This window comes from Aricia agestis, chromosome 1 (genome assembly GCF_905147365.1).
Source record: "Aricia agestis chromosome 1, ilAriAges1.1, whole genome shotgun sequence".
Lineage (NCBI taxonomy): Eukaryota > Metazoa > Arthropoda > Insecta > Lepidoptera > Lycaenidae > Aricia > Aricia agestis.
The window spans coordinates 16,667,086-16,687,947 of record NC_056406.1 but is presented as its reverse complement, the minus strand read 5'-3'; the positions used below and the strand labels follow the sequence as shown (position 1 = coordinate 16,687,947).

The following is a 20,862-nucleotide window of genomic DNA, read 5'->3' as shown; positions in this document are numbered from 1 at the left end:
AAGCGAGAAAAAAACTAAGTAGGTATGTATAATAATTATAATATGATGTGGTTTAAGGGGCCGGGTACCATCGAAATTCCCATACATACGTAATACCAGAATCATTTTCTAATACGAAAATATTTTTAACATGTTTGAGTTATTTCTCAGCTTAAAATTGTAACTACCTAGGTTCCTGCGTAAATTTTTACTACAAAATACTTCAACACTAAAAAATATTTTAGTGTTTAAACCATAAAGTTAATATACCTAGCGGAATTGAGAAACAAAGGCCTGAGCAAGAGAGATGTCACTATCAGTAACACTGCGTGGTAAAAAGAGACGTGTGATACATGACAGCAGCACTCTTTTTTTGACGTCCAGTCGGCACGTGCCGCACGTTGACAATTTAATCTCATAGAAATCATGCTTGTGTAAGTATATACGTACACATATTTTTACACACAGATGAAACCAATTTCGGTTTCGTTTGACAGCTCGAGATTGTTGCTCTATTCCGCTAGGTATATTAACTTTATGGTTTAAACACTAAAAATATTTATTTATGAGAATTTCGATGGCACCCGGCCCCTTAAACCACATAATATTATACTAATTATACATACCTACTTAGTTTTGTTTCTCGCTTCTACTCATTAACACTTTTGTCACATAGCATAGAAATTAGAATAAGTACACACATTTGTGATTAATTTTACGAAGAGATTCCTTAGATATAGGGATTTATATAAAATTAATTTAATTCAAACTAAACAAAAAAATTAAAAGATTTTGCATTGAATGTAATAAACATTTTTGTTTATGTAGAAGAAACTTGTTTTGGTGCTCAGAGAAATTGTAGGATTCATTACCCTACCTTTTTGGGGCTTAAAGCGAAATTTTGCCGCACTGTTCGATGTTTATTGCACTGTTGAAATAAATTATGGATAATAAATTATTATAATTTATCGTTGATCATAGTAATTATTGGCAATTATAGTACTTATCTACACGACGACAGGAATTTTGGCTTCATGTCAATTTCAACACGGAACTTCATTGTCACGGTAGTTATCATCGCACAGTCAAGTATATATAATATTTTATTTTATTTTATCATATTTGGGGGCTTACAGCTAACTATATTAAATTTACAACACCACCCCACACTCCGACGTGCGGCGTTGCCAGTCTACGGCACGGAGTTTGGGTGCATGCGATTAGATGTATGCGAATTATAATTGCATACTTAAGTTGATAAAAAATTTTTATAGCTTTACGGCGGCAGTCCCCGAATGTTCCACGTATTTTTTTATATATTTATGATTTTTTAGGGCTCAGAAATGATTGTTTGAGTCATTTTCAATTGGCTCAGAAATTATTTTTTGAGCGATTTCCATGCTACGGCCGAGTTTTAACAACCACTAACCTGCAAACTAGGATGCACGGACAGCTGCAGTAGGGTGCAGACTACAGCTAGGTGTCCCTTGTTGACGGCGATATGCAGGGGCGTCTGGCGGCGTCGGTTGCGCGCGTTGAGGTCCGCGCCGGCGGCGGCGAGCACGCGCAGCGCCGCGGACTCGTCGCCGAAGGCCGCGTGGTGCGCCGCGCGGTCTCCGTCCAGATCTTCCGCGTCCGCCTCCGCGCCTGCCTCCACTAGCGTGCGGATCACCTCCACGTGTCCGCTCTGCGCCGCCGCCTGTTACAACGCTTGAGTGAGAGCCAGTCCACACGGCGCGTTCCGTCAGCGTTGCGTCGACGCAGCGCTGCCGTTTGACGCAAAGCCGGCCACACGGGCGCTGCGTCATCGCAGCGTAACTACAAAGCAGTCAACACCCCCTCCCGCTTCGTCTCGGGGCTGCTGTCCGTCATGTGTGCGTTGCGATAACGCAGCGCACCGTGTGAACACCTTGGTTATTTGTATGTAAAACAACGCAACGGCAGCGCTGCGTCGACGCAACGCTGACGCAACGCAATGTGTGAACTGACTCTTAGGCAGTGGTGGCCCTAGGGGGTGGCGAACAGGGCAATCGCCCGGGGCCTCGCTCTTGCAGGGGCCTCGCAAGGTATTTTTTCGTAAGACAAAGGACCTCGCAAAGACTTGCCGCCAAGGGCCTCCAAAAGACCTTCCACCCGGGGCCTCGCAATGGATAAGGCCGCCACTGCAGGTTAAAGGTTCAAACTCCGTACAAGTCTTTAAAAGGGATAAGAGAGCTGGCTGACGGAAAATATGATAGCCTTGTAGAGGACTATAAATTGATAGTTTTTACTATGGCAACAAGGGATCACTGGCTCAAATGTTATCTGCTATTATAAATAAAATATATACATTTTGTTAATTGAATTCATCTTCACCAGCTCCTCGTTAGCGTCGACCGTTATTGGGGCATACCCTGAATCCTCACTTCTTACTCTGAAACCATAAAACCTACCTGCAGGGCGGTGTGTCCGCCGAAGATGCTGTTGACGTCTGCGCGTGCACCGTCCTGCCGCGCGAGTATGTCGGCGCAGCGGGCCGCGTCGCCGTTCGCCGCCGCCTTCACCAGCTCCTCGTTAGCGTCGCCCGTCATGTGCGTCTCGAATAACTTCTTCAGTATTACGGATAAACGGTCGCCTAGAACGGTATCATTTATTATGTCATTTACGTGCTCTAAAGTGGTACACGATGTTTAAAATAGTTTAACAGACATTTTGCTATAAGCGGCATTTAAGGCTTCGGCCAAACACGAACTTCGGCGTCAATAACGCGGTATGCGAGCGGGACGCGGGACGGGAGCGTCTGCAACGCGAAACTAGTGCACACACCTGCGCGACTACGGTGCGAAACCGTAGATTATTCCCGCTGTGCCGACGCGAACGTTCCGCGATGCAGACACTCCCGCTTCGCAGTCGCTTTGGTCGCGTAGGTTTGTCTTAAGCTTTAAGGTTTGGTGCGGGGTTTGACATGACATCGCCAGCGCCATGTTACTTAGCAAAACGCTACGTCAAATATCGTACACCCTTCATTTCTAACTGCGCTATCGACATTTTTGACCCCTATATATATCGTTCAATTATCATAAGTCCGTCAATCATACACTTTTTATTCATATTTTATTGCCTCGTCTTCAAGGTCGCCATAGATTTTTGTAAGGGCTTGCTATTTACATCTTTGACATATCGGTAATTCGTAAACAGCCTCATAACACCTTCTTTGACATGTAAACAACCATGATAACTATGATACTTCAAGAGTTCATTTGATTACGTAACGCAAAAAAATACACGAAAGTACGAAAACACCCATAAAAATAATGGAATCATAAAGTTTAAAACAAACTAAAGAAAAAAGTATGAAATAAAATATAAGACCAAAACAATCTACCTGATGAATTCCCTGGAATGCTGCCATCGAACGAAGCGACTTTGGTTACCGCATTCGGGTTGTATGTCCAAAACGTATTGCAAACTTCCACTTTAAGATCGTTGTCGTGATAAATCTGCTGAACGCGACCTATTTTGCCGAGCGTCTGTAACAAAAACAATATTCCATTTTAAAAAGTAACAAGTTTATGTTTGTTTATATGACAACATTGCAGGAGTGGGACGAGTCGTTACAGTTAAATTAAAGTTGCCGTTACTGATCACAAGTGCGGTATTTTCAGTAGTGTAAGGGCCACCTTTCACCACTTCCTGATAAGTGCCAAATAGGCTATCCGCCTCTTAACTTGACAGATGAAGTATGGAGAATCTGTCAAAAAAGCTGTGAATAGCCTATTCGACTATAATATTACATTGCTGAACACCTTACACTGCTGAAAATGCCGCACTTACTTGTGATCACTAACGGCAATTTGAATTAAACTGTAACGAGTAAGGTGATTGTGTGTGGAGGTGACTTTATAGTGTACGAGCTTTTGCCCGCGGCGTCGCTCGCGTTAAGAAGTATTATTATATACAAACTTTCATCCTCTATTTGAACCCCTTGGGGTTGGAATTTATCAAAATCCTTTCTTAGCGGATGCCTACGTCATAACATCTACCTGCATGCCAAATTTCAGCCCGATCCGTCCAGTGGTTTGGGCTGTGCGTTGATAGATCACTATGTCAATCAGTCAGTCAGTCACCTTTGAGTTTGTGGCAGAGGCAAAGTGGCAGGGCTGACATTAATTTAATTTAGGTAGGTCCGCCATCTGCATCAATTTCTCTACTACGTGTAGTAATGCAAGCAAGACCAAGACCAAGTCTCGAATAGTATTTATCTTGGTCTTGCACACTTAATGTTGGTCGTGGTCTTGCTAGTCCTAAGGCTAGCAAGACCACGACCATCATAATATATATCCTAAGATAGTCTGATGTCATGACGACCTCTGTGGCTCAGTGGGTGAGCGCGTTGGTATCTCAAGCCGGGGATCGCGGGTTCGAATCCCGCCGACGGAACAAAAAAGTTTTCAAAGTTCCTGGGTCATCTGTGTGTATATATCAATAGATAATATGTGTATCATATAATAAAAATCTTAAATATATGTATCTAAGTATTAAAGTATTAAAAATATTTCCGTTTTTTGTACCTGTAACACAAGTCCATCAGGTACTTACGACGGCGCCAGACTGACGTGGTGTACAGCGTTCATAGATCTTATTATAAGTCTTGGTCATATTATTAGTATTGGTCTTTTTTTTCAAGACCAAGACCAAAACCAATTTTGCTCATCACTAACTACGAGAGACTAACCGGCGCCATCGCCTCAGCCCACTCGCCGTGCCCCCGCTGCAGCGCCTTGACCCGCTCCTGGTCGGCGCACACCTGCACCAGGTCACCCACCACGAACCCGCCACTGTTACCGCCCCCACCGGCCGCGCCGCTCGACGTCGACGCGGTTATGTTGCACACCTGTTAACAAGGAAGCAGCTACAGACTGCCTTCACAATAAGTCGCGAGCCGCGCGGCAGCCATAGCAGTCGCGCGGCTGCCGCACTACTCGCGACTTAATGTGAAGGCAGTCTTACCCGACTGCGCCAGCGGCCAGAGTATAGTTTTTCGAGAGTATGTATGTATAATACTCGGCATTCTCTACATCCTCAACGGCTTGATGGATTTTCTCTTGAGAGGAGTAATTTTATTCGTGTTTACTGTGAATGACACTGAGTATATCGTAATAAAAAATATACACTTAAACGCAGCCGGGTTTTAGGGTTCCGTAGTCAACAAGGAACCCTTAGGCCGCGTCCCCATCAGACACGGCGCGGTGCCGCCACCGTATTACGGCACGACGCCGCCACCGTGATACGTTACGGTGCGCCGACCCGCGTCCCTATTCAATCGATATTTGCGCTTGAACCAAAGTGCTTGTCTGGATATGGATCGCGAAAGAATTATTCTCTTGTTGTTACTAAGACGAAGATTTAAAAAGAAACAGAAACAGAGGAAATTTATTTTTGCAATTTTTTGCTCTTAGATACCAATAATGGCAACAGATAGGCACTCAAAATGTTCACAAAATACTCAATTGTAATTTTTCAAATTTCAAATTTTTTATTTGCAACCAAGTACATATGTAAATCAACATACATTGACGAAATATACAACTTATGCCTTGTTCGGGCGTTTGCAAAACAATTACAAAATTATAATTTTAGTGATTATTATTCAAGTAAATATATAATCTTATTTTTATGGTATTCTTTTAAATTATCTTGTTCATTAGTATTATCACAGCGGTATTATATTATCATAAAGTATTAATAATACCTACTTAATATATTTTATGAACTTAACTTAGATACCCAAATCAATACTAAAATATTCTTCTAATGAGTAGAGGCAGTGTTTTATTAGATATGTATTTAGTTTTCTTTTAAACGAGGGTAAATTATTTTCTTTTTTTAGAAAATCTGGTAATTTATTGTAAATTTTGACGGACATATAATAGGGACTTTCGTTAAGCATTTTTATTCTAGAGTAGGGTAGGTGTAATTAATTTTTGTGTCTAGTATTGATGTTGTGAGTCTCTTCTATTTTTGTGAAATGATCTTTATTTTTAAAAACAAATAAACAAATATTCTGGATATATATTGAAGGGAGTGTTAGAAGGTTATGTTTTATAAAATATGGTCTGCAACTGTCTCGATTTTTTATTTGGGCTATTATTCGGATGCATTTTTTTTTGTAATATAAATAGTTCGTTGCTATTGACACTATTGCCCCACAAAATAACTCCGTATCTCAACCAAGAATATGCGTATGCATAATATGCTGAAAGAGCTGTTTTTGTATCCGTACTGTGTTTTAAATGTGCGTAGGTAAATTTTGATTTGAGTTTTATTTTAGTTTTTTCTATGTGAGATTTCCAGTTCATGTGTGTATCAATGTTTATTCCGAGTAAATTAAATGTTTCTACTGTTTCTAGGTTTGTATTTTGGAAGGTGGTATTTATATTGAGAGGGGGTTTTTTGTATGATCTAAATTGAATAGTTTTAGTTTTGCTATAGTTTATTTCTAAGTTGTGATCCTGAAGCCAATCATTAATTTTTTTTAGCGTATCTTGAAGTATAGTTCTCAATTTACTATTATTTTCGTATGTCATAAGTATGGATATGTCGTCTGCAAATAAAATTGGTAAAGCTATCTTTCTGTATTTTTATTTTAAAAATTGATGGTAAAATTAACTTAATAATTGTGGGGGTTCCCATACAAAAGACATAATTTTTTGGTAATTGTTCGATATAATAATGGTACGGAACCCTTCGTGCGCGAGCCTAACTCGCACTTGGCCGATTTTTATATGTTCCAGATAAGTGCCTCGTTTAAGTTTGGACACAATTTTTGTTCGGAAGTTTCACTCAGAATAGGGACGCGCGGTGCACTGTTTGCGGCACCGTGTCACGGTGCAGCGCCGTACCGTGTCACGGTGACGGCGTCGGGCCGTAACACGGTGACGGCGCCGCACCGTGTCTGATGGGGACGCGGCCTTATAGTTTCGGTCTGGTCCGCGGTTTTACTCAGAGACTATAAGGCCAACAAAGCCGTAATGTATGCACATAATATTATTATGCCGACAAAATGGTATATAAAATATTTAAAAAAACCGGCCAAGTACGAGTTGGACTCGCCCATGAAGAGTTCCGCAGCAGCATTAAGGTTTATTTTTATGAAATTAAAAAGGTTTTTGAATTATTTTTATATTTCAGTTGATTTAATGAAAGTTAATTTAAGGTTTACCATTTATGACGTATAAAAAATCTACTTGCTAGATCTCGTTCAAACCAATTTTCGTTGGAAGTTGTTATAGTAATGTAAATCATATATTTTTTAGACTTATAATGCGCTTAATTTAGAAGTTAGAGGGGAGGGACACATTTTACCACTTTGGAAGAGTCTCTCTCGCAAACTGTTCAGGTTAGAAAAAAATGATATTGGAAACCTCAATATGATTTTTGAATAGCTATCCATAGATACCCCACACGCATAGGTTAGATGAAAAAAAAAATTGTTTCAGTTGTACCTATGGAGACCCCTAAAATTTTTAATATTTTTTCCATTTTTGTATCAAAATCTTAAGCGGTTCACAGACTACATCTACTTACCAAGTTTCAATAGTATAGCTCTTATAGTTTCGGAGAAAAGTGGCTGTGACATACGGACGGACAGACAGACAGACATGACGAATCTATAAGGGTTCCGTTTTTTGCCATTTGGCTACGGAACCTTAAAAAACAATTTTATGTTACTTCCCTCTAACTCTAACGCCATCTAGGAGTAAGATAGATAGTTGCTGAGTTTGGTAACAAACCATAATACGAGATTTATACTCGCGCCTCGTGGCTTGGCTCTCGGCGCGTCTCGCAGGTCGCGTCGAAGCGCGAGTGTAAACACAAAGCTCGCATCCCCCTCGAGCTCCTTTGGAAATCGCTCCCGACGCGAGCCCTGCGAGCCGCGAGCCGCGCCGCGAGACGAGCCGCGAGACGAGCCGCGAACTCGAGTTCACACTCAGGGCTCGCGGCGCGTCTCGCGGCTCGCGTCGTGGCTCGCGCGCGAGTGTAAATCGAGTATAATAACAACGCCATCTTTTAACCGACTTTTAAAAAAGGAAGTTTTATTGGATGTGTAGATTTTTGTATACACATTACACAGTGTAAATAGACTATGTGATAATACTTAAGGGTGTGAGAGAGTTCACTGTGAAAGTAGCAGCGCTGAAAGACAATTTTTTTTTTACTTTTGTATGGGGAAAATTGTGACGCTTGTCCATAGAAAACTGAAAAAAAAGGACCACGTACACACCCTTAAGTATTATATTTTATAATATAACTACCTAATAGTCCTTTAGAAATCAACAATACCTTTGTAAGAACAGCCGGATTGAAGGTCCACCTGTTGCCGCTGGGGTAGGTGACCACTATATCATGGTCCTCGTCTATACCGACCACAGTGCCGGTTGTGCTGAGACACTCGAACATACCCTCCGTCCATCCGCCGTGCCCGTGCTGCAGGGATTGCACTATCTCCAAGTCCAGGTCTACGTTCACCTGAAAGCAATGACAGAATTTTTAGCTTACAATATCACAACAGTTACTAACCTGCTAGTGAGTCTACCACATAATAGTTTTTGATTTGTTTATAGGATGCTAAAACTATTTACACAAAATTAGACTACAAATAACTGCGGAAGTTTGACGACTTTTTTAAGTTAGAATTTAACTCTGCCAAGCACAGCTGGTGATTTAGTATGCGGTTTGTGGAAATATAATATTATGAAAATAAGCTTTATGTATCCTACTATCGAGGAAATTGATTCCTAACGGCCGTTCCCAATATTTGATCTATCTCTGGTTTTGCCTTACTAAAGATAGGAATAGCTCACAATTGACATAAAATATATGTCTCTAATGTCTAATGTGAGCTATTCCTATCTCTAGTAGGGCAAAACCAGAGATAGATCAAATATTGGGAACGGCCGTAAGATGTTGACGGATCTACGTCAGTTGGTAGCGTTGGTATCTCAATTCGATACTAGTCGTGATCTGACGGCTACGTTTGATGTAACGTGACCAAATTATGTAGGTCCGCCATCTGCCTAGGAATCAACTTCTGTAAATATACTTTAAAGAGTTTGAGTCATAAATTCATTACGCCCTGTATCTTTTTATTTATAATAATAATAATAATAATAATAATAGCCTTTATTCAGATAACAAACTTATATGATAATTTTGATGCTTAACTCAAAAATATGATCTTTATTTTCATTTTTTTTTTATATCCTATTATATATTTCTATTTCGTATTATCTGTTTGCTGCATGGCATAGGCCTCCTCCAACATATTCCAGGTGCTTGCTCCTGGAATATGTTGGAGGAGGCCTATCTCCATCTTTTGCTATTCTAGTCCATGTGGGACTTTATTTATTAACTACTAAATGAAGCCCGATGTACTAAATGAAGCGCGCTAAAATTCTTTTATCACGCAGGAACCGTACATTTTTCCGGGATAAAAAATATCCTATGTCCTTTCTCGGGACTCAAAGTATCTCCATTCCAAAAACAAAATTGGTTTAGCGGTTTGAGCGTGAAGAGGTAACAGACAGACACACGTCATTCGCAATTATAATTCTATATAGTATGGATTTAAATAAGTGCAGGAATGGAGAATTCAATTTTTTTTTCCCGATAATGATAAATAATAATACAAAAAAGCGGCCAAGTGCAAGTTGGATTCGCCCATGGAGGGTTCCGCAGCAGCAATAAGGTTTATCTGTTTGAAATTAAAAGGTTTTTGATTTATTTTTATATTTCAGTTGATTTAATGAAAGTTAAAATAGGGTTTACTATTTATGGCGTAAAAAAAGCTTCTTGCTAGATCTCGTTCAAACCAATTTTCGTTGGTAGTTTTTATAGTAATGTACATCATATATTTTTTTTACATTTATCATGTTTAGCCCTACTTTAGAAGTTAAGAGTATGTGTCCCCCTCACACATTTTACCACTTTGGAAGAGTCTCTTTGGAAGAGAACTATCCAGGTTAGAAAAAAGTGATGTTAGAAACCTCAATATGATTTTTGAAGACCTATTCATAGATACCCCACACGCATAGGTTACAAAAACTACAACTGAAACAAAAAAAAAAATTTGTTTCAGTTGTACCCATGGGGACCCCTAAAATTTTTAATATTTTTTCCATTTTTGTACCAAAATCTTAATGCGGTTCACAGATTACATCTACTTACCAAGTTTCAACAGTATAGCTCTTATAGTTTCGGAGAAAAGTAGCTGTGACATACGGACGGACAGACAGACAGACAGACAGACATGACGAATCTATAAGGGTTCCGTTTTTTGCTATTTGGCTACGGAACCCTAAAAATAGTGGACATGCCTTATTCAGCAGTACAACAATGAATTGTGGCATTATGACAGCAAAAAACAATATTATTATATTGTTTTTTGCTGTCATAATATATTTCAAGTGATAGAGACAAGCACCAATGGATTGATGAATGAATTTCCACATGCTCTGTGAGTTGTGACCATACTAATAGTAGTGACATTATACTTTTACCATATCCCCAACTTGCAGGCCATGAGGACCGGTGCGGCCTGGACCCAGTTCTCCCAGCAGAGGCAAGTGCTCCTTGTACACATTTTGCCCTTTCACATCATTGACAACCTGAAAATTTATATATCACAGACATTATCTTCACAATAATATAAAAAAAAACACTAATATTATAAATGCGAAAGTGTGTCTGTCTGTCTGTTACCTCTTCACTCCCAAACCGCTGAATCGATTTGTATGAAATTTGGTATAAAGATACTTTGAGTCCCGGGAAAGGACATAGGATACTTTTTATCCCGGAAAAATGTACGGTCCCCACGCGATAAACGAATTTTGGCGCATCGGAGTTGCGGGTATCATCTAGTATTTCTATATAAACTAACAAAACAGTACAAGATGCAAGTATTTTGTTACTTACATCGTAATTGATTTGGAACCATACACTTTTCTGTAATATAAACTATTCTATCTCTTTAAGCAGGACTCAAACTATGACCATACCAAATTTCATTAAAATTGGTTCAGCAATTAAGGGGGCGTCCACAAATTACGTGAGTTGCTTAAGGGGGGAGGGGGTCGAGTCGAATCACATGTAATCTTACGTTGCAGAGAGAGGAGCTCTTGGCAAATCTCACATACGGTATTTTTTTTCTCATTGTTACAAAAAATATTTTTCATATTTGTTATAATTTCATTCATTCTTTGACGTTATACTCGTAGATTACATCTACTGACTTTCAAACCATGCAACGTGTTAACGTAAGAAAAACACATTTTGAAAAATCTCACGTATTTTGGGGGGTGGGGGAGAGGTAGGGTCAGAAAATTTAAAAAACACCTAACGTAATTTTTGGACGCCCTCTAAGCACAAAGAAGTTACAGACAGACACACATTTTCACATTGACTTAATTAGAATACATTATATCATTCAATTGCATACCTTCAAATCAGCCATGCCTTCAAATCCCACTCTATATAAATTTTTAGCACCATTATCCCATACAACATAAGCTGCAGAACGAGGACTAGCGGCAGACCAGTCCTGGATTTCATTCACTTTGCCTCTCCTACAGTTACCCCCATCCTGATCTTCCCATTGCCAGTCAACCTGAAAAATATTCATTTTACATATTTATAGTATTGGATCCGACCGTAAAATCCTGCAGGAATCGTTTTTTTTGATCAAATTTATTTTAAAATAATCTTTAGAACGTATAGAATGGATTAATGTTGGGTTGCCTTGTCAAAAGTAGCCGCAAGTACCTCTAATTAAGTTTAATGTTCATGAGATAAATGCATAATTTGTTTGAATATTTTTTTCAGTAAATTTTACATCATTTGAAAGAAAATGACGAGACAAAATAAGGTATAAATGGTTGCCAGCTCTAAGTCGGCCGCAACCTAGGGTTGCCAGACCGTAAACAGACATAGTTCATCATCAAAATTGAAGCATCGATTTTTTTAATAATTTTGATACAAAATTAAAGTTTTATGCATTTTGTGCATGAATATCGATGGTTGCCAGTTGCACGATAGCCGCAAACTGGGGTTGCCATCACTTTTGTTTAAGACAAATGTTCAGGCCTACAATTATTATGCCTGGGAGAATTTTATTTAATTAACAGGCGTTTTTATTTTTATGCGTAGTGTCCTGTCATTCCTCAATGTCATTCCTTCTTAGTTCTTATTTTTCCATTGAATACACGCAAGTTTGTATTACGGGCTTTCATTTTACTCAATTAGAGGTACTTGCGGCTACTTTTAACAAGGCAACCCAACATTAATCTATTCTATACGTTCTAAAGATTATTTTAAAATATATTTGATCGAAAAAACTATTCATGCAGGATTTTACGGTCGGATCTTAGGATATTATGACAACAATAATTTACAGATGTTAGTATTTTGATGACATACTTTAATTTTTTTGCATTTAGAAAGGATCTAGATTCTAGAGCTAGCTAAAACATAATTAAATATACTTAAATTAAATAAAATGTACCTATGTGCATTGTACCTTTTTAAAAAACTTAATCTTAGATCAAATTAAAATTAAAAATACTAACCCCTCTAACAACTCTAGCCCCTGGAAATATTCCTCTCACTGCCTGTTTCTTGCTCTTACGTCTAGGCTCTACTAAACACCTCTGAGCTCCTGGAGCACTGATTCGATAAAACCGATGTCTCAAATGATGTTTATCTCCATGATAACAAACAGAGCATAGATCATAATTACTGCACTCAGCACACTTCCAACGAATGCCTGTAAATTGACAAAATTTCTAAACAATTAATGAAAGGTTATATTGTAAAGTTATCTAGGTATTCCATGTTCATATTACAGTTTATAATATAAAATCAACAAATTATTTACCGAAAATAGGCTGCTGGCGACAGGTATCACACATAGTTCCCTCATGCTTGACTCCCGTAGGAGCACTATCAAGTATACGGAGGTCATAAGCACCTGAGCACCTGTAGTTGGCTGCAGTACCATTATCCCAGACTACAACTACTTCCTCAGGAGATTCAAAGTTTCTTACGGTACCGACGTGCCCTTCTCCACCATCCTGATGCATAAAATAAATAATTTAAAAGATTTTTTACTTCTGCGCTAATAAAGTGTGATGTAAACAAAAGTAATTCAATATACCTGCTTGCCCCATTTCCAATCGGGTCCTCTTATAACTCTTGCACCCACTCCCTCCATCATAAATCTAGTTGCTCTAGATAAACTAGACGAGCCTGAAACGTTGGACTCCATACATGCCACGGTTTCCAAAACAGAAATATAAATAAAACTGTATTTTGTAAATTCTTTCGCAGCACTTTTACTTCTTCAACTTTCGTCTTATTGTTGCTGTCACCTGTGACATAGACAGCTTATTTTTTTTTCCTTGCAGATTTTACTCAAAATTGTTGCCAGTGTTAAGCTGTCAGATGCATTTCTAAAATTGCAAAATATGTAAAAAAAAAATGACGGGCCAATAAAATGTGAAATATTATTTAAATTAAGCAATCATTTGTTTCGTCTAACCTCTAATGACTTTATATTAGAGTGTGGGGTGCGCCAAGGGGGGCTAACCTCTCCGGACCTATTTAGCCTGTATGTTAAGTATAATGTAGCTAAGACGCAAATGATGGTATTTCAGGCTGGAAAGGGTCCGCAGAGGGTCCCATCGGTTAGCTTAGACGGACAAGAGGTAGAAATTGTCGAGCAATTCAGGTACCTGGGGCACATCTTAACCGAGGATCTCTCAGATAATGAGGATGTAGTGCGCGAAAAATGGTCACTGGCTGTACAACAGTATATATTAAGGCTGTACGGTGCAACATGCTTGCACGGCGTTTTGCGCGCTGTAGCGTTGAGGCAAAGCTGACACTCTTTAGAGCATACTGTCAAAGCTTCTATACGTATGGTATGCTTCTATACGTCAAGTCTTCTATACGTCAGCCTTGGCTCAACTGCTCCAAAGCCACGAGAAGCAGTATCAGAGTTCAGTACAATAATGCATACCATACCCTAATGAGACTGCCAACGTACTATAGTGCTTCGGGCATGTTCGCTGACGCCGGAATCCCGGACTATTTCGCAATTATAAGGGCGCGCGTTGCAGCATTTTGGTCTCGCATCCGTTCTTCAAACAATGAGATCCTTTCTGTGTGTGCCGGGTGCCCGGAAAACTCGATCCTAGCCTATTGGCTTTCGGTGCATCGCGGCAGTAACCAAAAGTGATAATTTTAGATTTTAGATTTTAACATTTTAGATGTATTTTATCACTTTTTAACATATATTTTATTTATTTTTAACTTAAATTATGTTATTTTATGGGTCTATTGCAAGTACGACAGTATATATTAAGTCTATGATTGCAAGTCTATTGCCGGAATTAAACGATTATTTATTTATTTATTTATTTATTTATTTGTGATAAAGAAATTCAAGCTTAACGTTAATAGCTCAAAAGTGACTTTATGTGGGTATAATCATCCATTCATGACGCAAAAAATGTGATCTACGGCTCCTAAGTCCTAGTGGATTATTTTGTGCACTTTTAAGCAAAGTATATAAAAAAATGTATGTCAATTGTCAAAGTCATTACATGTCAAGAAAATGTCAAATTTTCATAACAAATGAGTTTTCAAAATTCAAAGAAAATCTTTACAAAAGAAAAATATTTTAGTTTCCTAAATCCTACATGAAGCTCGTGGTTTCCTAATATTTTGTGGCTTTCCCGAGATTTCCTGTGCAGAAGAAACTTCATTTTCTCGCAATATGTCATTGAACCGTAATAAATATGAAAAAGCTCGGAGACGTTTAGCAGCCGTGACGTTTTTGTCGAACATTTCTTTAGATGGCTCTTTTAAAGACACTGAATTGCGGAATATCTTGAATAATTCAAAGAGTGAGAAATGTGACGGCGGAACCAAAGCTAAAGATGCTCAAAATAATTATGGGGATAACAATCGCAATCGCACTAAATTAACAAATCCAAGCCCTGTGCCCAAAATCAATGGTGATAACAATTCTCTAAGCTCCGACTCTGAGCAGCCTAATCACACTCCTATAAAAGGAACGAACAGCCAATATAGGGAAAGGTAATAATGAACTTTAAGCTTTGTAAACTAATTCATCATTTGTTGAGAGAAAATAACTTTTAAATTTACTTATCTTTCTACTCAGGTGCTCATCTGGTAATACTGACTTAGTAAGGGATAAACATTCATCAGTGAAAGTAAGAAAAATACCAGGAATCGCACAGGAAGAAAAAAGTAGTTCTGAAAGTCTTAATTTTGGTAAGAATGATTTTATGATAATAATAACTTATCTCATGATTTGGCTGATATGGTTTTATTAAAAAGTCATTAGTTTTAATTTGTATTATCTTCTTTACAGGTCGTTTTAGAACCAGCAGCATTGTAATTTCAGAGAAACATAACTATTTGAAGGAGTTTAGAGTAATTAAAGCTACTAAAGGTGTTTCATTTAAAGATGAAAGGCTTGCATTTACGCCATTTCAAGGAGTACCATGTGTTTTATTCAGTATTATACCATATTCAAAGACTACAAAGACTAACCGGTAAGAGATCATAAAATCAATCCATGAATTTATTTAATGCATCAATCAACATTAACACTTCTTCAACAGAATAACTTCAAAATTTAAATACCTTTTTTTATATCTCCAGCTCTGACTTAAGAAAAGATGGTGTGCGCAGGCGCAATACATCAGGTCCTCGTCCATTGTCTGCAATCACTGACAATGGCATAGATCCATTTGATCTACTGGGACTAGAAAAAGAAGAAAACGGTCAAGACATTTCATACTCTAAACTGTTGGTACCTTCGAGAGTGTTCACAAGGGAACAATATAGAAAAATGTATGAAGGTGACTATGCAGACAAAGCAACTTGGAAAATATTAAACCGTCATCCTCACGTTATTGCCAGGTAATTTTCACATCTCTGCACTAAATTTACAATGAAATTATTGTTTTTGTCATGACTGTATTTTGAGATAGAACCTAAATGTGTTAAGAGCAATGTAGTAGTTGAAATTGTGTGTTTCACTTCTTTCTCTCTCTCTCTGATTGTTTCTCTGTTAAATTTGTATTAGGAATAGTACTAAAAATATGTTACTGAAATGTAATTCTTGCCGAAATATAAACGCTTGGCTCATCTTGGCGGGGGCACTCCCATGCCCCCAGATAAAAATCATTTATTTTGCCACATATCATTCATATATATAATTGATTGTACTGTCAGTTCTTGGTGGAAATTCATTTTAAACACGAATAAAACACAATATTACTTGCACTTTTTCCACTATATTCATTAATTACTTAATGAATGAGTAATTAATGAATATAGTGGAAAAAGTGCAAGTAATATTGTGTTTTACATAACATTCATTCGTTAAAAAAAAAACAAATTTACTTCTTCATAATAAACTTAACTTAAACTTATTTCTTCACAGCATTAAATGTTTATTGAGTTACATAGTGAAAATTTATGTTCTATCTATGCATAAAACCTACTCTATGCATGTTTTCAAAAATTGTTAATGTTCACCATAATATGCAATTCATTTTTCTTTTCTGTATCAACAATTACATGCAACAGTATTAAAAGAAAAACTCACTCCACACTCATTACATACATGAAATCACATAACACGAATTTGGATATCATACCATCTCTCATGAAATCACTAACCTTTAAATTTCAGGACAAAATTATTGACGAGGCACACGGATAAAAAATGGTAAACTTTGAATATTTGTAATGCTAAGGTATTTAGTAACAAATGACATTATATTATCCGTTTTTACAGCAATGAGAAATTGCATTTACGACTATTATTCTCATAAAAAATCACTATGAAAATATCATATTTTTTTATTAAAAGATTTGATCATTTAGAAGCTAATTATTATAATTTATAATAATAAATTTTAATGTTACATATTATCATAACAAGTTGTTATGTGAAAATTATGTAGTAAATTTATTTGTTTGAGAGTATAGTAGTGAAATTAGAGCTGTAAAAATATTATGGGATTGGTAAAATTACTAACACATTTGGATTTAGATGATACAGGTTTTAAGCACATGCATGAAATTTACAGTCACTTATTTTTGCTTTACTTACTAATTTACTTCTTTGTAGTAGACTTTCCTTCTGTAGATAGATTAGACTCGTGACTTTGTTTTCTACATGAATTAACATTCTCATCAGTACCAAAAGTAGTGTGGACTTTAATAAGCATTACATCGCAAAGCAGAGGAACTTGTATATACTTTGGATTTTTTCATTCACAATAATATGGTGCTACAAATATTATAAGCAAACCATAACATACAAACCTAATTTTATATTCTAACATAAACATAGCTTTACCTTTTTTGTCTTTTATCTTAATGGTTCTTGGGAAGCAAAGCTAATGTGATAATCCAGGTTAGATTTTAGTGCATGGTAATTTAGATTACTAACCCTCGATCTGTTTTAACTTCTGACAACCAGAATATGACGATTATTTTAGGTGCTTCTCGTATGAATCATCGCAAAGGACGACTACTGCATCGTCGCCGCCGCATTCCTCGATTGAAACTAAAACGTTCGACTGGGACGAAGGAGCTATACTGGCGCAGAAATATGTAAGTTAACACAACTTACATAATTATTTCTGAAAGTGACTAAGAGGTTCAAATGAATCTATAATATCTAAGTCTAAGTCTGTTTCTTTATAGCAGTTCTATTTTTTTTAGTTAACAAAATACTGTGAGAACAAAAGTAAGGTTGATGACTGTGTGCCAACTTGTTTTGACTTTAACAAGTAACATTCCTAAAGAAATGTTTGTGTCCAAATTCCAAACTCCAAAGGATTCTTTGTGATGGGTTAACCTATGTTTCCATTAAATTTAATTTGCAGGTCCACTACTGTCCAAATGTTCTGGATGACCCTGAGCTGATAGCCGGTAAGCACAGGACCCTGCTGACTTTCACCTCCTACATGACGTCTATCATAGACTACGTGAGGCCTCAAGATCTCAAGAAAGAGCTTAACGATAAATTCCGAGAGAAGTTCCCTCATATTAAGTTGACTCTGAGTAAACTGAGGAGGTAAATATAATTGTCGACAGTCGGGAGTCGAGTACAGTTTCGTACATTGACTCATTGCTACCTGTCTCTTTTACATCTTGCATGATTGTAATTTACTTTCTTAAATACTTACACAATTTTCAATAATTTATGTGCGATGGATGGATGGAGAGGTTGATGTGCGATCAGAGCAATTGATTCAGAGGCAGGTAGACCATTATTTGGTCAAGTTATGTTAAGTCAATATTAGTCGACATTACAAAGTGTAGTATATGCATTATGTAGTTAATAATAATCAATTAATTTTTTAATTCCTTTTCAGCATCAAAAAGGAAATGCGCAAAATAGCGAAGTATGACAACGGTGGGATCGACCTGCTGTCGGTGGCGCAGGCTTACGTGTACTTCGAGAAACTCATCCTCGCCAACCTCATCAACAAAGATAACAGGAAACTATGCGCCGGCGCCTGCCTCCTGCTCTCCGCCAAACTTAACGATGTCAAGGGAGAAATGCTCAAAGCTCTTCTAGAGGTAAGATAACGTCGTTTTTGTATGATCTAGATTAATGTTGTTATTTACGGTATGGAAGAAACCTATTTAGAATACGTTCAGATTTACCTACACAGGATTAGTTGAAACAAACACTGGTTACGATCTCAATGTTAGACTGTACAGCATGATAGGGTATATACGTAAGGTTTAGACTTTAGAATATAATAGCTCGACAAGGTGAAAAGTTATAATATTCTTAAAACCTCATGTATGTTACGTACCATTATACTAATTACATTCGCGAGAAGTCGAATACTACTAATGATGATGTCTTCTTTGCAGCGCATCGAGACAACATTCCGTCTGAACAGGAAGGACCTGATAAAGTTCGAGTTCGCCGTCCTCGTCGCGCTGGAGTTCGGTCTGCACGTGCCGCCGTACGAGGTGTTCCCGCACTACCAGCGGCTGCTCCACGACTCGTGACGCCGCCGACTCGCCGACAGCCGTCGACACGACCACACCCGCCGACACGACCACACTCGCCGACACGAGGTGCGCCGGCTCGCCGACCCCCCCGCCCGCCGGCGCGCCAGCATCGTAGACAACCTGCGGCCGACGGCGTGGATGTAAGGTATTATGTGACGGATAAGGAGAAGTTCAACGAGTCGAGGCGAGCATATTCCACTCGTATGCAGCCTAAGACCGCGGGCAGCAGTGGAGTAAACTGAACTTCAACTACCTAACTGCCTAACCTTGTTCGATTATGATTTATGACAAATCCTGTACTCCTCTGTGCAACTATCTTTAGGCTGCCTTCACATTACGTCGCAAGCAGTGCGGCAGCAGCGCTGCAGCCGCGCGACTTCTATACAAAAGAAAGTCGCGCGGCTGCAGCGCTGCTGCCGCACTGCTTGCGACGTAATGTGAAGGCGCTGTTATAGTACTTCGGTAGAAAGATTTGAAACTTGCGATAGAAATTTAACAGGAGAATATTCTACAATATCTGCTGACTGCTGTCAATCGCCTGTTACATTGCTATCGCATGAAAAATGTGTCTTGCTTGAGTTGCTGAGCTCGCGCGCGGTGATTACTTAAGTAGATCGTAGATATACTCAGATGATAATATTATGTCAATAATTATTATTAATGTCTCTTGCTATTGAATATTTCAAAATGATAGCTAGTGATAAGTTTTGGTGACAGACCAGTATTGTGTTTAGTTTAGTGTGTTTAACCGCCGTACTCAGAGACATTTAATTACGATTAACCTTCAATTTAATGAAGAGTTTGACAGATAATGTATGGGGCTAATGTCAAAATTATGAATTATTACAATTAAGTAATAAATGTTCCACTCTGCGTGCGGCAGTAAGTTTTATAAATTAGATAATTACTTAATGCTAGCTCATATTTGAAATAGATAAGTTTAGATAACACTTTTCTCAATAGTAGGTACTGTCGATAAATTCTATATTTCAATAGTACGTTGTATGTCAAATATGTATTATTTTGAAACTCTTGATGTATCCCAAAAAGTATTTATTTAGTTTTTAAAGATTTATCAATGAGTAACAAATTCTTAACTAGCGCACTTATCGCATATTTCATTTACTTGCAAATTACAATATTGAAATAGAACTGCAATAATCCTAACCACTAAAAAGAATACAATATTGTAAGTTATCTGTAATTTATTACAATACTAGCATTGGTAACAAAGATTTTAGAACTTGCCTCCAAGGATCTGTAAGGGTTTAGTCGATAATTTAAAATTTCAATTTATTTTTCTAAGAAATTGTACATAACAAATCTTTATTGTTATTTAATCATGGCACTAATGTCCATTAGATTTATCTAGGCATTAAATGTATACTTGCTAGATATAAAATAAATAAGCGCTTAGCAAGATGGTGCCTATTTGTAACCTATGTAATAGTGATAAGATAAAGAAATGTTCTAGTCCAAATAGAAATATTAATAGCGTTTAGCTAAATGGTTATCTAATGACAGTCCGCTATCAATGTATTATAGGCCGCGCATTAACTTCAGGATCGTGGCGTAAAAATGGAAGCGGAAGGTGCAGTGTTTCGTCCCTTTCCTTTGGAAAGAGGTCCCTTTAGGAGAGAGGGCAAGCTTTAAGTTGGCCTAAATCTGTCATATAAATTACAAAGTTTAAAAGTAGGTATAGGAAATTTACGTACAGGACCGTATTGTATTTTGCTCATTAAATGCCAAAGATATATTTTAATAAAT

The 20,862-nt window shown here is 37.8% G+C and overlaps 2 protein-coding genes across 4 annotated transcripts in view; one reads left to right on the top strand and one right to left on the bottom strand.

Moving 5' to 3' along the window:
- LOC121725269 (E3 ubiquitin-protein ligase MIB1) overlaps nt 1–13,358 on the bottom strand; it is a 228,785-nt gene extending 215,427 nt beyond the window's left edge. The window contains exons 1-10 of one of the 2 annotated variants that reach the window (XM_042112137.1): nt 13,169–13,358; nt 12,890–13,085; nt 12,582–12,778; nt 11,456–11,623; nt 10,512–10,625; nt 8,302–8,487; nt 4,694–4,852; nt 3,344–3,488; nt 2,412–2,593; nt 1,409–1,678 (exon numbers count right to left, since the gene is read on the bottom strand). In XM_042112137.1, the coding sequence (XP_041968071.1) occupies nt 1,409–1,678; nt 2,412–2,593; nt 3,344–3,488; nt 4,694–4,852; nt 8,302–8,487; nt 10,512–10,625; nt 11,456–11,623; nt 12,582–12,778; nt 12,890–13,085; nt 13,169–13,279 (1,728 nt within the window). In that variant the 5' untranslated portion in view covers nt 13,280–13,358. The remainder of the gene's footprint in view (nt 1–1,408; nt 1,679–2,411; nt 2,594–3,343; nt 3,489–4,693; nt 4,853–8,301; nt 8,488–10,511; nt 10,626–11,455; nt 11,624–12,581; nt 12,779–12,889; nt 13,086–13,168) is intronic. The other variant, XM_042112145.1, reaches the window with a different exon arrangement.
- Nucleotides 13,359–14,669: 1,311 nt separating this feature from the next.
- LOC121727123 (CDK5 and ABL1 enzyme substrate 2) lies at nt 14,670–19,341 on the top strand. 2 transcript variants are annotated; one of them, XM_042114805.1, is made up of 9 exons: nt 14,670–15,114; nt 15,200–15,312; nt 15,413–15,596; nt 15,706–15,966; nt 16,745–16,780; nt 17,559–17,673; nt 17,949–18,139; nt 18,441–18,648; nt 18,952–19,341. In XM_042114805.1, exons 1-9 carry the CDS (start codon nt 14,792–14,794, stop codon nt 19,090–19,092), a joined length of 1,572 nt encoding a protein of 523 aa, XP_041970739.1. In that variant the 5' UTR covers nt 14,670–14,791; the 3' UTR covers nt 19,093–19,341. The 2 variants fall into 2 exon arrangements, with proteins under 2 accessions (XP_041970739.1, XP_041970746.1); XM_042114812.1 differs by lacking the exon at nt 16,745–16,780.
- The last annotated feature ends 1,521 nt before the right edge of the window (nt 19,342–20,862 follow it).